The sequence below is a fragment of the Rhea americana genome, unplaced genomic scaffold (assembly GCF_003343005.1).
Source record: "Rhea americana isolate MKP2758 unplaced genomic scaffold, rheAme1 scaffold_260, whole genome shotgun sequence".
Lineage (NCBI taxonomy): Eukaryota > Metazoa > Chordata > Aves > Rheiformes > Rheidae > Rhea > Rhea americana.
The window spans coordinates 466,374-483,212 of record NW_028186380.1 but is presented as its reverse complement, the minus strand read 5'-3'; the positions used below and the strand labels follow the sequence as shown (position 1 = coordinate 483,212).

Below are 16,839 nucleotides of genomic sequence, written 5' to 3'. Positions count from 1 at the left end.
ACAGCAATTARGGCTTACTGCACTGTGGTTCAGTCATTAGGGAATAAAAATTACATATACACTGCACATAAGCAACCTGACTATGCCATATAGTGTTTCAGTGCTGAAGATACACGGATCCAACAGTGAAGAACTTGGAGACAATCAGCACCATTAATGCAAACTTACAGTAATATTTCCATTTTCACTTTCATTCAAAGCAGGGAAATGAAGGGCTGAAAAAGTACAAAATGAACTAAACAGTCCTAAACATTAGTGCTTTCTAGTGCATTTTCAATATTACTAAGAAATAACTTTTTTTTAAGACATAATCTTACACTACCTTTCACAAGCACTGAATGCTTTTAAAGAAATAAGGCACCTACAGTTTGATACTTCAATTTATATATGGATAACTTCATTTTTAGACTACTGAATTCTCACACTTCTGTTGGTAGCAAGTGCATATTACAGTGGCTTGGCAGCTTAGAAAATAAGAATTTARTCTAAATGCTTACATATGAGTTAATGCCTAACGAAGACTATGGCAAAGATGTTGGCTGTGTTGTATAACTCACTACTGGCTTATAAAAGACAGCTATGCTCAACATCAGCATCAGGCTTCAAAAATGAGCCTATTTTTCTCAGTATCTTGCAAATGAAATACGTAGCAATAATCTTATAGTATTTCATTAATGAACAAATGCTGGTCCACCAGTAATATTTTTTCTCCACATTTGCCAGTCTTCTGTATAAAACATAAAGATATWGATATCACTATATCTTGATGAACACAGTTTAAAATCAAACTATGAGTTACAAATTTCCCTATTTCAAACGGACAGTTCAWGATTCCCATTTGTTCTGACTTTGGAACCAGGAAAGAAAAACATTCCCTAAGATAAAGAATGCTTTATTGCTTTAAATCTGATTTTCTTTTTAAACAGTGTATTGTTTCATGTGTGGGATTTTTTTTTGAAGTCTATCAAAAATCTGAATTCCACTCAGATTACTTATGATAGAGCTAGAAAGAAGCCATTTATTTGTGTTGGCAGTGGTAACTGAAGACCATATTGTCACACAGACTCAGCTTTCTCTCTGGGTCAATCATCTGAAATCCACAGGGAATTAAAACTTCTTCCAAATGGAAAGCAACAGAAATGAGTATGTAGGCAAAAGGCTTAACTCATAAGCACCATTGACACTTCCTAGGAACAAGGGAGGAACTAATTTTTAGCAAGTTAATTGAAAGCAATATGGAGCTTAACCCTTCCTGAATGTTCAAGGGCCATGGAAAGAGAACACATGTTCATTTCTTCCATTGCACCAGGACACATACAGGCTCAAGCCTTGTGCTCCTGGGATACRAAGCTCAGGGAGTCTGTTAGTGATAGCTGACTACTGAAGGGAAACTTGTTGAAGAAAAAGGTAAGGAAAGAGCCATGTAGGCTCGCCGAGGTAAAGTAACGTGTGCCAAAGTTTTGTCTCCAGCACAGACACCTAATGAATGTAGAATATATTGGAAAAGTGAGGGTAGACGATAATTTTATGTACAATATTTTTTTCCATAAAGACCTCTAAATGTCTGGTACTTGCAAGGGTTACAGGATTAAGGAATATTTCTTCTAAATCTGTTTTCTTGACTTGCCTCACAAACTGTCTTAAGGGGAATGAAACAAAAGCCTCAGGGCATCCACTACATGGTGTAGTGGATTCATTGTTTTCTRAGGACAAGTTTTAAGAAACAGGGACTTAGATGGCTTTATCCTTGCAGCAGAAACCGCTGTGAAAATAGGGAGTCATGTAAGATCTCTGCCGGGTGAACATTTGGAACAAGCAGGAATGATTTGTCACTAACCACGTAGGCCTTGAAAATTTATTGACAGAATCCATTCACAGTAGATGTGAATGTAGCCTGTCTTGAACAGTGGGCTGGTGAACACTGTGGACAGTTACAAAAAAAAAAAAAATGATGAGAGGCCCCAGTATATGCATTAGTTAGTGTGCTTAGTGAACTGATGTTTAATACAGTCAAGACCGATAGGCTGTATGTTTAAAACAGTTTTATTTTTTATATTATTGCCTGTCTCATATCATCCCCATCATCATGGAGGCCAATGTATTTCCTAAACATTCAAAGTCTACATTTTAGATTCATAAAGCAGATCTCATTTTCCACTGAATTTGGTAGAACATAAATCCCTGAATGCTTCCAGAAGCTGTCTCATTAATTATTTGCCTCACAAAAGCTTTATGGGAGATGGCATATGTGAATCAGCCAGTATTAGTTATCTTCAGAGATTGACATTTTTCAAGTAATTTTTTTTYCCTGATGACCATTCTTTCTAAAATTATTCCAGGGACTGTGATTTGCCATTAGTTTCCTGATTTTAAAAAATATTGTCTCCAAAAAAGTTTCAAAATTGGCAAAAATGGGATGTTTGGCATTTTTTAATTTGTTATTTTTTTTCTATTTAAACCAACTTTCCATTTAGTCGTGAAACCTAATTACTACTAAAGAAACAGTTACAGAAATGTATGAAATAAAATGTTTCAATTTAAATATATTAAATGTCTACTGAGTTCTGGTTCATTAAAATTTTCAACCTTTTGAAATTTTGATGTGTTGAGAATGAAAAAAAAAAACTATTTCTATAGTCTTATTCTTACAGAACAGGAAAACGTTTTTCTACCCTTTTCCATTATGTGGTACCAGCAGTACAAAGTTTCTGAGAGTATGAGCCCAGATCATAGGGCATGATCTCCTAAATATGAGAGAATGTTTGGGTAATAGAGCAAAAGACAGTCAAGAAAGATCTGAAGGAAYAGATCAGAGTATCTTGGTTCTGTGGATGAACTGTGTCAGCCTCAGGTCCATGCCTTTACTGATTTATAGTAGCTAAAATGATATGTAATATACCAACTGAGAAATGGCAAAAYATTTGGTTTCCAAAGCATCTCCTTCAAATGAGCTCTGAATGGGATGATCAGTAGATTCAGAAAATACCTAAACCTAAGATTTCAACACAAATTGTCCATTACCCCTTCAGGATAGAAAACATGTTTAGTTGGACAATTAAAATAATTTCAGTTCATTAAGTCCTGATCAAATATTACAAACAAGGTAGCCTGGAAAGGGAATATGTCTATCTATTTTTTTCTGATAAACTCACAAGATGCCATTAATTGAAACTGGCATACTGCACCCCAGGAAGCTTTTCAAATACAGCTAAGACAGCTGACTAACTGCAGCCAACTCATGAAGGATAAGAAAAACGCATGACCTGAAACTGATTTACTTCTGGGCAGCTATCCCCTGAATGCAACAGGTACAAAGTTCTTTTACAGTGTGATTGTGGAAGCCTGCAAACAAGTAGCAAAAATACTTTATACATTGGAGTTTGCAGTAAACTGCCATGATGGAGTTTGCAGCAAACTGCCATCCTTCTACCACCTTCTTGATACTCCTCACTATCAGGAAGGATTTACCTATACAAAAGACAGCATTAGAATTTCTTAAAATCTCTTTTTTGGCAATAAGCTACGGATGTTACAAGAACAGAATGTTACACTTACCGAAACATTCTTTAAAACTTAAAAAACCCTAATAAACTCAAAAGCTTTCAGCAGAGCAAAGTTATCCTGTCCTTTCATTACTATACCTAAATTATCTAGTTGTTGATTGATTTCTAATAGAAAAGATGACATAAAAGCTCTCATTTAGTGCCCACACTTCAAAATTCCACWGTTTGTCATAATGTCCAATGAAGGACCTCAGCAAGGATCCTACTGTAGCTCCAGTGTAGCTATTGTTTGAAAAAATAATACCCCCAAGTTTAGCAGCTGCATCCTACAACTTACAAGAATGGCCTAAGACCACAGTCGTTGCTGGTAGCTGTAGCTGGAATGGAAGAACGAAAGAGAGAAGAATACAGATGGAAGGAAYGGCAAACTGCAAGCTGATTCACTGAAATAAGGGCTGATGTAACTAAAACTGCTGAAGCACTGTTCAGTAAAGACCTTGCTGTGCATAAATCACATAATGAAGTGCACATAAGTATGAAATACTGTATTTTGTAATTATCCTGTAGAGCTTGAGGCTGTACAAATCCAAACTGCACATGATTTAGAAAGGGAAGTTGCAGAATGGTACTCTTCAAACTGATACAGGATTTGAACACCTGGGCATGTTGCTGAGATTGTAATGGCATAAGTACAAAATAGCTGTAGCATATTGAGTACAAAAGGCAGTTGAGAAAAAAGAGAACTTCTCTTGAATGTATACATTCTAACTCCCAAAGGAAAGTATACAGCATGTTTCTTTTGTCTCATTCGCATTATATTTGCTTCAACRATAAAGTATATACCAGATTTATATTATCATAATTTGTTATAATTTCCATGCAAAAATTGCTCTAACTTATTTTAACACAGTTGTGGAACTGCCGTACTTTAACACTAGGGACTTAAACAGGATATCATGATGACAAATACTACTGTTTGTTTGTCATCAGTATAGCTGCAAAGATTGGTATTTCATTTCACTTAACTGTACCATTCAATATAGCATGGCAGCACAAAGGTTAAGAGAGCAGAATGGAAAACACACCATGTTGCTTCAATAATACAAAAACTTACTGGATGACAAATATCTCCTTGCGTCTAAAGAAAAATGAAGAGTATCTGGAAGTAAAACCCATTAACACTTTAGTATATCAACAAAATTAGTACTAATATTACTCAGCTAYAGTTTGGAAACAACACCATTTTGAAGATCCATCAAGATCATTTATGTGATTTACAGTTATCATGATACAACGGCATAGTTCTGCCTCCAGAGAACATATTCCATTATTATTAGCAGGTACTAAACAATGTTATCTGAATGACATGTGACCCACACAGAACATACCACATCCATTATGTCAATGATTTCCAGATGATTCATAGTATGTTTTCTCATCTGTTACAAGCAGCCATTCCTGTGTGCACTATTTTGGACAGGTTTATACATGCAATCAGCTTACTCTGTGCCACACACATAGACATATACACACTCAAACCAAACAGGTCAATAGCTAAAACCTTTCATCTTCCAGCTATTCCTAGTCTGTAACAGTAGGATGCCTGACTGCTGGGGCAAGACTATTTTAGGCTTCTCATCTTTAAGGAGATTGCCTACCACAGTGTTTCATCTGTGACACAGCAGGGAAAATACAGCTAGGTAAAGAATGTTCATCCAATGTTTCTAACTCTGCTGGATGTCATATATTGTTTAGAATCATGATTACATTTTTTTAGTGAATAACATCCRTATTTATGGAGGTCATAGCATAAGMTGTTTTCCTTCTGATAAATATCAGTGACAAGATTTTCCATCACACAGAAAATATGAATAGCCTCGACTTGCTACATACTGTTTCAAGGTGTGGATGTCAAGAGAGCCAGTGTGCTGAGCTCCACAGAAGCCCAGCTGCTATGCAAATTCCTTTGTGAAAAAACACTTTCTAAATGTCAACTAAACAATGATAGATTTGTGGTTGAATTAGCTAACAGGCACTTCTGAGGTGCCTGACTTTCAAAATGCTTACGTGGCTTTGCAGTTTACACAAAACACTGTATCAAGAAAACTCAGAAATTTTGCATGTTTAAAAAAATGTAGCCTTTTTTCTCCACCACAATTAAACAGTGATTTGCACTTAGATCTTTATCTTGTTGTAAAAAGAGCTGAAGATTAAGTGATTTTCTAAAAGCTAGTGAGAAGTGTCTTGAGGATCGAGGTCATTCTTTGAAAGAGGATCTCAGTGACCTGTGTCAATAAGAACACCACAAACACTTCCAAACAAGCAAAGGTCAGAAATGGGTCATGGCTACAGCCCCTTTGGACTACTGTTTTGCCTAAGGAGTATGCTTACCGTGTAAATCTCTCATCCTTCAGCTCCAGGTCGGCCACTGTGATCAACTGATCCAGTTTGAACTTAGTGTCAATAATTTCAGCATCTCGTGGGGAGTATGTGCCCCCCTCTTTTTGCTTTTGCCGAATTCTAAAGTGAAAATTRTAGTAAAAAATAAATATGCAAAAGATTTATTATGGACACATACATCAGTATTTTGATTACATAGTCTAAAATTGAAAAATGGTTGCCAGAAATCCTTGTCTGGCCTTTATTCTACTCACACTTCCAATGGTGTAATTTAGTGAAATCCAGCAGTTTCTTTATCTAAAAGTCACATGAAAAGAATCTAGTCTATATATTTTTTTGGTTTTCCTACATAAATTCTTTGGCAATGCCTTAATGATCCAGCTGAGTAAGAACAGAACTTTTGGTGAAGGAGCAAAGTAACATCACTTATCCAACACCCAGTCTGCTTCTGTAAATGGGCACGTATTCACAATTTGAATTAGAGGCCGATTCTCTTTCACATGCATGACTACAGTGTATTTACTTGCTAATTTAGTAGTATGACAGAATACAGAATTTATGGTATTGACTTCATATCAAGGTACCTATTCCTCTCAAAGGTGATAGCAAATAGGGTTAGCTATCCAGCTAACTTTAGCCAACTGAGACTAATCTGTATGCTCATCTCAAGTCAACAGAAGGGTACATCTGAAAGGCTAAGATAGGTTTCTGTTCTGTTTCACCTTCTAGAGAAGCTTGTATTTCTTGTTAATCTATGGAGATTAGCCTCACTAAAGTTAGCCTTTGTGAGTCCATCCCTGAGCTTCTACATAAATAAAAAGGACAATAGATTTTGGCTGGTTCCATCTATAAGACTGTTTCATCTCTTCATTAATACATTTTTGAGTGTTTGCAAACAAGGTACAGCAAGGATACCTAAATCTCACCTTGCAAAAGCATAGATTGCAGCCACCAGAAGGACAACTGATAGTATACACAAAGTAACTGCTAGTGTAACTTCCACAGCTCTTTCTGACCGCCCTTCGCCTGCAACAGAAAGTGGGTAAGACTAGGCCCAGAAATCTAATACTTAATAGCTTCATTGTCATGTTTACATCTCTTAAGTGGGAGGAATCAGATAGAGATAAGAGAGACAGACACTATCCTCTCAATACAACTGCATTATAAGAGTGTAAGGGCTGCTCAAAAAGAACAAAACAAAACCAGGAACAATTTATTTAAAGGTTCCTAAGCATTTTATCTATGTAATTTATAATAATGCTAATAAAATATTTCTAAGGCTATACATGCAGCTGTTCACTGGTGCTTTTCTGGTTTATCTATGCTAAACAAGTTAAGGTAGGTTTACACTGCAGTAACATCAGTCTGAGATTATATAAAAGTAGCAGGAGCTGAGCTCCTGCTCAGCCTCAGTGTARCCAATCAAGAACAGACAAGTGCTCCAAAGCTGGAAAAGTTTGGAGTGGAAAAGATGGAAAAATTGGAAAAGAGTCACAACTAAAATGCTGCTTCAGTGCACAGGTTCACAGCCGTCATTCACAGACAGAAATAGAAGACGATAATGACTGGAGATCTTTTCCTCAAAGTGCTGGAGGAACCCATATAATAACCCACTCTGAACTGTCTAGGTTAATCTGCCTCACTGCCTCATCACCAATCATGCCCTTTATTCGAGTGGGAACTGATGATACTGTCAGAAATAACCATTAGCAGGTCAAAAGTTATCATTAAAGCCTTTATGATAAAAAGTAAAAGGCTTCTAATCAGTCCTTACAGTAATCAAGGAGGATCAAGACTCATCTATAGATAGATAATCCATTTAGATTAGTAGTTCTTGTCCAACAGACTCCTTTGGTGCTGTATTTCTGAGACTCATTTAATTTTCTATCCCTCCTGGTAATCCTGTCCCTTTTTCCTTAGCTATGTGGTGAAAACAAGAATAGGAAGGGATTACTACTGCTGGTATTCTTCACTTATGCTGGTATTCTTCATATACACTTTTTGATCTAGTGTAGAAAATTTAGTCTCTGTCTGGCCTCCAGGGAGGCCAGAAAAAATATGCTCTTTTCCTGCCATTTCAAAATGAGATTTCCCCACTCAAGGGACAAAATCTCTCAAAAGGCCCTGATTTCTGGATCAGAGAGTATGCTGCAGATGATATGGACTGTGTGTACATTTAAGGACACGATGACAATTCAAAATGATCCTGATTTAGCTAAAGAATTGGTCTTAAAACAATACAGTATGATTTTTTAAGGTGAAATGCCTGGCTCTACATGTAAGCAGGAATAATCAGCTACACAAACATATGCTAGTGAACAGTAGTAAGTTAGAYAGCAATTTATCAGAAGAAGATGTGAGATTCTTGTAGACCATAAACAATGTAAATGAACAATATCATGCATGAAATGACGAACATAATCTTGTGATAAAGAAAACTAAGTATATTTTCTAAAAGACCTGACATAATCCTTCCACTCTGTTCAGCATACATGTAAAGCCTCAGGTGCAGCATACATAGAAAGCCTCAGCTGCAACACTGGATGCTACAACATAAGAACAATTTAAGCTGGAGGAAGACAACAGAGAAGAAAAGTAGGTATTTAAAATGCTCTTGCGAAAGGAAAAGGAATTAAAAGTTCCCTGACACCCACTGATCTCTCTGGTAATGTACAAGTGTTAATCACATGTAAAAAGAATAGGAAAATTTTCAGAGGAACCTCTGCAACAGTTCTATTTATGTTGCATTAAACAGTGAAGTAAATGTTAAATCCTACAGTTAAGATCAGTCCAAACATTACCATGTTATCAAATAAACCAGAGCTGACCCACCAAGAATAAAGAAACATATTTTCTCCTACTTCTTTGCAACTGTGAGGTACTACATGTCTGCAGGTACAATCAAGAGCAAGGGGAAGGAAACAAACAGAGGAATTAGCGTACACAGTAGGAAAAAATATGTATTTTAAAATCAGTATGCAGTAGTGACATCATGCTGTATACTTCCAAGCAGCTGCAACTCAATACATAATGATAAAAAATTGTAATAATATGATATCATAAGGTAGACATCTGTACATAAGACAGTGTCTTATGGATACCCCATTTTGATATTTTCTGATAGACTTTATATTCCACATGAAGAAAGATCACACTTACACTGTACTACTAGGCTCCTCACAATGATTTGCTGAACTAGCTATCAGAGTTAATGACAAAGATTTTAAGCTGCCTTGTATGTACTGCAATTTTAAACAGGGTTTGTTACCACATCTTAATAATGTCATGGAAAAATCCTGACCTTTCTTTGTAGTATGGACATTATTTTTGCAATGTCAGTTATGAAGTATAAGGAAAAAACCCACTTCTCCAGCTTAAGAGGAGAGTGTGGTACTCAAAGAATGGCTGAGTGGGTAGGCCATATTAAAATGTATTCTTTACTATATTTAAAAAATCATTATTGAAGTTGCATATGCTATTGAGCTTCTTCTTCACTGTTCCTCCCCAGCAAAATTCCTATTGCTTAACAAGAGCATCAGATTGCTGTCAATTACAGAGAACTCTCTTACCGCGTTTCCATGCTTTTTCTGTTTCAAGTATATTTAACAAATAACACTAAACTGCACAGATACAAGGTAAGCTTCCCGGTTTTCCAGATCAAAGGCCTACCTATTCTATAGTTAGACTAAAAAAAAAAAAAAAAAAAAAAGTTCTTTGAACCACGATTACTGCCTTTGCCAAAACTCAAATCAGTGTTTTATTTACTAAAATGAAAATGTCATTTTGGAAAAGCACAAATTTAGATGATAATTACAAAAGAGGATCACTGATTTATAATTAGCTGTAATTCTGATTTCAGGCAGCACAAATTTATTCTAAAAACATATGGTTGTTACAAGAATTGAATCCATTGGTCACAGAAATATCTTTCCAGTTATCCTTTCCAGGTTGTACTTCTAGAGCAAGTTCAAAGTTCATATAACCCAAGTACAATCTATAAAGGAACCACTTGGATAAGGTTCCTCAAGTTATGTTTCTCAAGATAAAATGTTTCCTAAAGAATCTGACTTCGTTCATTTGCCTAACATGACACTGATAATGGCATTGCAAGTGCTGTATCTTCAAGGCCCCTCAATTGTATCACTAGAAATCACTCGTGTCAATCTGCATCAATAGAGATATATAAGCAAGATATTAATTTCATAACAATATTGTAAGAAAGCATAGAAGGAACTTTTAATTACTTGTCTCATGTATATTTTATTTCTTGTTGGATAGACTCTGAAATTTAGAAGTTAAGGCCAGAAAAGAGCTTGCTGTAAAGTCCATTTTAAAAGAGTGCTTTACAATAAAACATTAGCACAGACGGCACTGAAATCAGTAAGGAAATCAGGATCCCTGGATATCTGAGGAATTTATCATGGCTATTTTTTTCCACTTATGATTTGTTCAGCATACAGACAGATCTTCCTTCTTTGTGATCTACACCAGAGGATCATGTGTCACAAGTTTTCCGTAACAGTACAGAAGTGCATGAATTATAGTATCTGCCTGTCACAAATTTCTTCTTTAGTTTTGATGATTTAAGTCTTTCAGGAGTTTGTTGTTAAAAAGGTGCACAGAGGACTGGATAAAGTCAGAGTCATTTCAGGTATAGTTATTTTCCCTGATGCATCAAGCTATTTGTTTAACTGGTTTAGAGTATCCAAACTTTTAAAGACAGCTTTTTTGTTGCTTTTTTCAAAACATTCAGAGTATTCAGGTTGTGAGTTAGTATTTCAGGATTTTCAGTCAGTATAAGATCATGTAACAGATTTCTAAGATGGGTTAGATGAATAAGGGAGCTCATATCACAGAAGGTAAGTGCCAACGGAAAAATATGTGCTCAGGAAAATTTTTCTGCATATTCACTCAGTTGTCCGAGGTCTCTTTTCAGAAAGTCAGGGATAATGCTTAGCTAAGTAAGTGTTGGCTTACCAATATATTAAAAGAACTTACAGATTTTACCGGGATCTGCTTACAGAATCTTCATTCCCACTTTTGGGGGTAGATCAACAGTGTAATGGAAGAACTTATGCTAGGTTTGAGACTCTATAACAACTGCCCTGTTGACCAGTAACATCAGAACCAGTTAGGTTCTATTAGACAGTATTAACTTAAAATGAACTTTGTCTGTAGCTAAAGGATTAAGTGCTTTCATGTTTGTTTGAACCTGAAGGACCACAGGGTCATGTCCTCAGACAAGCTGCCAGCAGAAGGAATGATCTGCAACTGAGAGGTTTTCTACATGAGGTTCACCGGGATAACCAGTACATCCAACAGAGAGGGAAACTGTGCAACCAGTATAGCTTCTGACAGTTCACCCAGTCAAGATGAGCTGTCTTGGCAAAATGGTATTTTCATTGGTATAACTGAGTCTCTGCTAGTGAATGTTGTCAATATTGTGCTCTCATTTAACAGGCCAGGCTGACATAAGACCCCTTGACACCTTCTAACTAAAGGACACAAAGCAGAATATATAGATTTCCTCATCAGGCACCAACTCTTCTGGTTAAGCTAGGTCCAACAAAATTAGAGATTATTTACTTCAAGGAAACTAGTCCAAAAAAGGAAAATGGAATTGAACAGATTCTTTGCAAACACAGAAATATYTGCAAACACACAAATGACACTCTCCTTACCTAAGGTTTTGACAGGGTCAGAATAGTCAGAATCTGTAAACTGCCCTTTAACATTAGTTGCTCTGAACTTAAATCTGTAAAATAAAACCAAGAAAACCAATGAAACAAAAGTTTATGCGTATTTCTTTAAGTAGCAGTTCATTTAGAAACTAGACATTATTTTTCAGTTTCAGCAAAATATAACCCGGAATCATTATCCACCTACAAAACTGACATTATGACTTACATCAAGGACTCAGTGTCACTATGTTAAATGTATAATCAAACTATATAAAATAGTAACTTCTTTTGAATGTGGGCTTGTTTAATTTAGTGATGAAGTAAGATCTTTTTGTTACTTGAATCATTACAAAAAAATGTGGYCTCCCATATTTACATTTCAGTCAAAAAATTTAGAATTAAGAAATGCAAATATCACTTCAAGCTCCATCTTTTCCTAATTGAATTACATTTCTTATCTGTATAAATATATATTTCACTTAAATCTTTATTTTGGACAAACACAGAGACAAATAATGGACTCACAGGTACTGCTTTCTCGGTTTCAGTGGGCCATTGCATATTTTCTCTTGACTGCCTGGTATCATACATGTAGTATCGGCACCTATGACATATATCTCTTCTTTACCACTCAGACCTTCCTTTCCTTCTATACAGGGTGGGTTTGGAAAACCTTCATTTGTAAAATATGGCCTTGGTCTGTTGAAGTAGGCATCATACCATTTAGTAACATTCCCATCATGCTGAGCTATTGTCAAGAAAAGAAACAATCAGAAATAATTTACACTCTAAACAAATTGGAATTAAAGAAGGCAAATAGAGAAATAATTTTTTAAGGGTTTAGTAAGCTATAAGTGCCATTCACACAACTAAGGCTATATCTGCATTTGTACTGAAACCCAAATTTCCTCTATCCTCACTACCTTCATTTTGCTAGCTCAGAGTATGTTAACTGAATCACAGGTAGGAAATTTCAGGGATAAAGTCTGTCTCAAACATGAGTTCTGTCTGTAGAAGGTAGCACTTGGGCAAGCTACTTAACTGTGAAACTGAGTGTGGCCAACGAAGACAGTAGAAAGTGTTTATCTAAAGACAGCAAAAACTGTTTCATAAACCAAATGACTAGCTTCTCAAAAGTGGTCACTACTCAGCAACTCTGGCAAGAGAAAAAGCTTCAACACACCGCTTAACATGGTATATGCATACCTATCAGTTCAAGAGAATCTTCAGAGCAGTAGCTACAGAGTAAATGTCTCCAGGATTAGTGCTAAGAAACATTCAGAAAAACTGTGAGCATCTATACAACTTAATGTGAGTATTTTACATCCATAGTTTGAAATTAAGTAGAACAAGGGAGTTAACTACCTGGAATTTAGGTAGTTAACTAAATTAATAGTTAACTAATAGTTAACTGGAATTTAGGTAGTTAACTAATTAGGTAAAATAAGCCTGACTGTATGACGTCTGATTGTGAAAGTCCCACTCACATTGGTAGGCAATTACTCAAAGCAGTACCATGACACTGTTCATATAAGTAAATGTTCATCAGTCCCTAAAAGGGAATACACATTCCTGCCCGCAGCGTACAGAAGGGCTTTATATAAATGCCTCTGCCTCCGTTAGGAAGTAGAAATATCAGCTGCACATGACTGCATTCTTTTACAGTCAACACTAATAGCAACAGAAGAAAAACCCCGCAAAAAAAGTTTTTAACGATATATAATTACATTAATTATATTTCACAAATGCYGAATGTATTTATTTTTTCAAGGAAATAAGAAATAAAGAAAATACARTGATAACAACAGGGTCAGAATAATAATGGTGGCTTCAAACAGCAAGGACACCTTTGTTGGCAAGCATTTCCAGAATCCAGTACCTAGCCCACAGGTATTGTGGAAGCAGATACTTCTTTCTTAATACTGTTACCATAGCTAAAGTGATTTTCTTTGCCATTTTCTAGCATGAAATTTCTAACACCCAATACAATTTGTAAAAAGAAAAAAATAAGCAAGGGAAAAAAAAAAGAATTAAAAAGCTTAAAAATCAATTTTCAAGAAAACACAGAAAATTCTACCTCCAGCTTCCGCAACAAGAACTTGTATCTTCTTGATAGGACCATGATCATCACTATAATAACATATTGGCATTTTGATAGTAATCGTTGTAGCTGTGACAAGTAAGGCTCCAGTGGTATCATAAACTGGTGCTGGTTTCTTATTAGGCCGTGGTGGTTCTGTTTTTAAACAAAGATATGCCACAGAGTTTTGTTTTTAAATTTTTTTCATTACAAGTACTTTGTTCAGGTACAGAGCTGTATTATGCAAGAAAAATCGTTACAGTATCATTCAGATATGAATAGCAAATGATCTGGGATATGCAGCAAAAATGAGCACTGCCATTCAAGGTTATTAATTATGTGCTCCCATTCCTAGGTTATGCAGTCTCTTAAGAAAGGACAAAGGCAAACAGATGTGTGCCTATGTGCTTATGTTCTACCTATGGGTAGAACAGCACTTTCTTCAGTGTTTATAGAGATCTCAGATAAAGAGCACCTTGTGAGAAATACCTTTGATGTCCATGGTTATTCTCAGTTGAATTTTTGGTCCTGCACCAGCACCATTAATTGCATACACCTTAAAAAAAAAATTAAATAAGTACTTGTACTAGCTGCAAATTAGCCAAATCTGGATATATTTGAAGGGACAGTGAATGCTGACACTCTCCTTTCATGATTCACACTTTGCTAGAACTTATCCCATATTTCTTTACAATCCTAAATATGATAATATTTTATCCTTTGCAATATAACTCTTACAAAAAGGGGAAAACCACTTATTTCTCCTTCCTTCATGTCTTAATCTCTGATTACTTGAAAGGACTACATGCAGATACTTCTAGTAGGCTCCCTCTACAGAAATGGACCCTTCAGCCAAGTCAACTGCACAATGCAAGCTCCAGAACCAAGACGCTGATGCAATTTTGCACCTATGATGATGTGCTTTACCAGTACTTAAACTGGTCAGCCAGCTTACACTGCTACCACTGGTGATGTCTTCTATCCCAGTTCACTCCAGCCTCTTCATTGTTCCCTTCTTTCTTCAGATTTCTCCCTCTTCATACCCTAGCTGAGATTCTTAGCATAAAAATCTAATATTTGGCCTAAGTCTGCATTCCTAATTCAGATTAGTCTCTCACTGATACCAAACAAAAAATCCAAAGAAAAAGTATCAGTTCTTACGCTGACATTATATGTATGTCCTCCTTTTAGCCCTTCTATCACAGCAGTGACTGACTGATCTGTTTTATCAATGACACTGAGGTTGTGGATCTGGATAGCAGCAGGGTTGTCTTCATTGTAGACCATAGCTTGATACACCTGAATATTCCCATTTGGTTCTGATGGAGGCACAAATGTTACTTGGAATTTTGTTACTTCATCTGGAATCTTCTGAAATGTTATGTTGTTAGGTGGGTCTTCAGGCACTGAAATAAACATTTTAATGATCTGCTTACATAACAGATTACTACTATTAGTATTGGAGTAATATCTGAAAGGCTGTAAATTATTGTATTTGGATATAAATATTAAATCTTTTTAAAATTTTTACTAAATCAATACTTCAAACATTTTCTCCTTATGTAAATATTTGTAAAACCACTAAAAAGCAAAATATATTTAGTGAAATACATACTATTCCTGATGATAGCATTTAATGCCACAAATATATACATATACACAACATCATGGATATTTGATTTTCATACATTAAGGAAAGATAAATGATAGTACAATTACTGCTTAGTATACCTCAACCTGAAACTAAACTAAATACATAGCTAAAGCGACTAACCTGCAATTAACCTGAATGTAGATGAGGCAATTGAAGCTTAGTCACAGTTGACAATTAGTTTGAATGAAACAAAACTTCAGTACCTTTTCAGAAAAGATTTTTTTTGCTTGCTTTAAAATCATAGAATCAGTAAGTTTGGAAGGGACCTCTGGAGATCATCTAGTCCAACCTCCCTGCTCAGCAGGGTCRCCTACAGCATGTTAGACAGGGTTGCATCCAGGCGGGCCTCGAGTATCTCCAGAGAAGGAGACTCCACAACCTCTCTGGGCAACTTGTTCCAGTGCTCCGTCACTCTCACAGTGAAGAAATTCCCCCTCACGGTCAGGTGGAACTTCCTGTGCTTCGGTTTATGCCCATTGCCTCTATCTATTATGCTSATTGTCTTATCACATGGGACAACTGAGAAGAGTTTGGTCCTGTCCCCTTGACACTCTCCCTTCAGATATTTATATGCATTGATAAGATCCTCCCTCAGGCTTCTCTTCCCCAGGCTGAAGAGGCCCAGCTCTCGCAGCCGTTCCTCATAGGGCAGATGCTCCAGCCCTCTGATCATCTTTGTAGCCCTACGCTGGACTCTCTCCAGTAGCTCCATGCCTCTCTTGTACTGGGGAGCCCAGAACTGGACACAGTACTTGAGATGAGGCCTCCCCAGGGCTGAGTAGAGGGGCAGGATCACCTGCCTCGACCTGCTGGCAAAACTCTTCCTAATGCACCCCAGGATACCATTGGCCTTCTTGGCCACAAGGGCACATTGCTGGCTCATGGTCAACTTGTCATCCACCAGCACTCCCAGGTCCTCTGCAGTTTCTCTCCAGAAGGTCAGCCCCCAGCTTGTACTGGTGCCTAGGGTTATTTTTCCCTAGGTGCAGGACTCTGCACTTGCCCTTGTTGAATCTCATGAGGTTCCTCTCCACCCAGCTCTCCAGCCTGTCCAGGTCTCTCTGCAGCACAGAGAATGGCAGCACAGCCCTCAGGTGTGTCAGCCACTCCTCCCAACTTGGTATCATCAGCAAACTTGCTGAGGAGACACTCTGCCCGTGTCGGGCAACGACACATCCAGGTCATTGATGAAAAAGTTGAACAGGATGGGACCCAGCACTGAGCCCTGGGGCATTCCACTAGCCACAGGCCTCCAACTGGACTCCACACCACTGATGGCGACCCTCTGAGCTCTGCCTTTCAGCCAGTTCTCAATCCACCTCACTGTCCACTCGTCTAACCCACACTTAAATCCTCAGTGAATTAGTCAAAACCATCAAAGGTATTGCACACAGTGAAATCGGGAACTATGAATCTAAAGTTAGGACTATATTTTCCTGAGCAAATGTTATCAGGTATACTGTAATATAGTCTCTTGGCATTCTGATAGTAATTGGTGTAGCTGTGACAAGTAAGGCCTCA

The 16,839-nt window shown here is 36.9% G+C and overlaps 1 protein-coding gene across 1 annotated transcript in view; it reads right to left on the bottom strand.

Moving 5' to 3' along the window:
- The window catches only part of PTPRQ (protein tyrosine phosphatase receptor type Q), a 134,851-nt gene that overhangs the window by 20,784 nt on the left and 97,228 nt on the right, over positions 1–16,839 (bottom strand). The window contains exons 46-53 of the mRNA XM_085307652.1: positions 14,826–15,070; positions 14,154–14,220; positions 13,662–13,820; positions 12,110–12,332; positions 11,585–11,658; positions 6,830–6,929; positions 5,895–6,023; positions 4,618–4,662 (exon numbers count right to left, since the gene is read on the bottom strand). Of these exons, the coding sequence (XP_085163778.1) occupies positions 4,618–4,662; positions 5,895–6,023; positions 6,830–6,929; positions 11,585–11,658; positions 12,110–12,332; positions 13,662–13,820; positions 14,154–14,220; positions 14,826–15,070 (1,042 nt within the window). The remainder of the gene's footprint in view (positions 1–4,617; positions 4,663–5,894; positions 6,024–6,829; positions 6,930–11,584; positions 11,659–12,109; positions 12,333–13,661; positions 13,821–14,153; positions 14,221–14,825; positions 15,071–16,839) is intronic.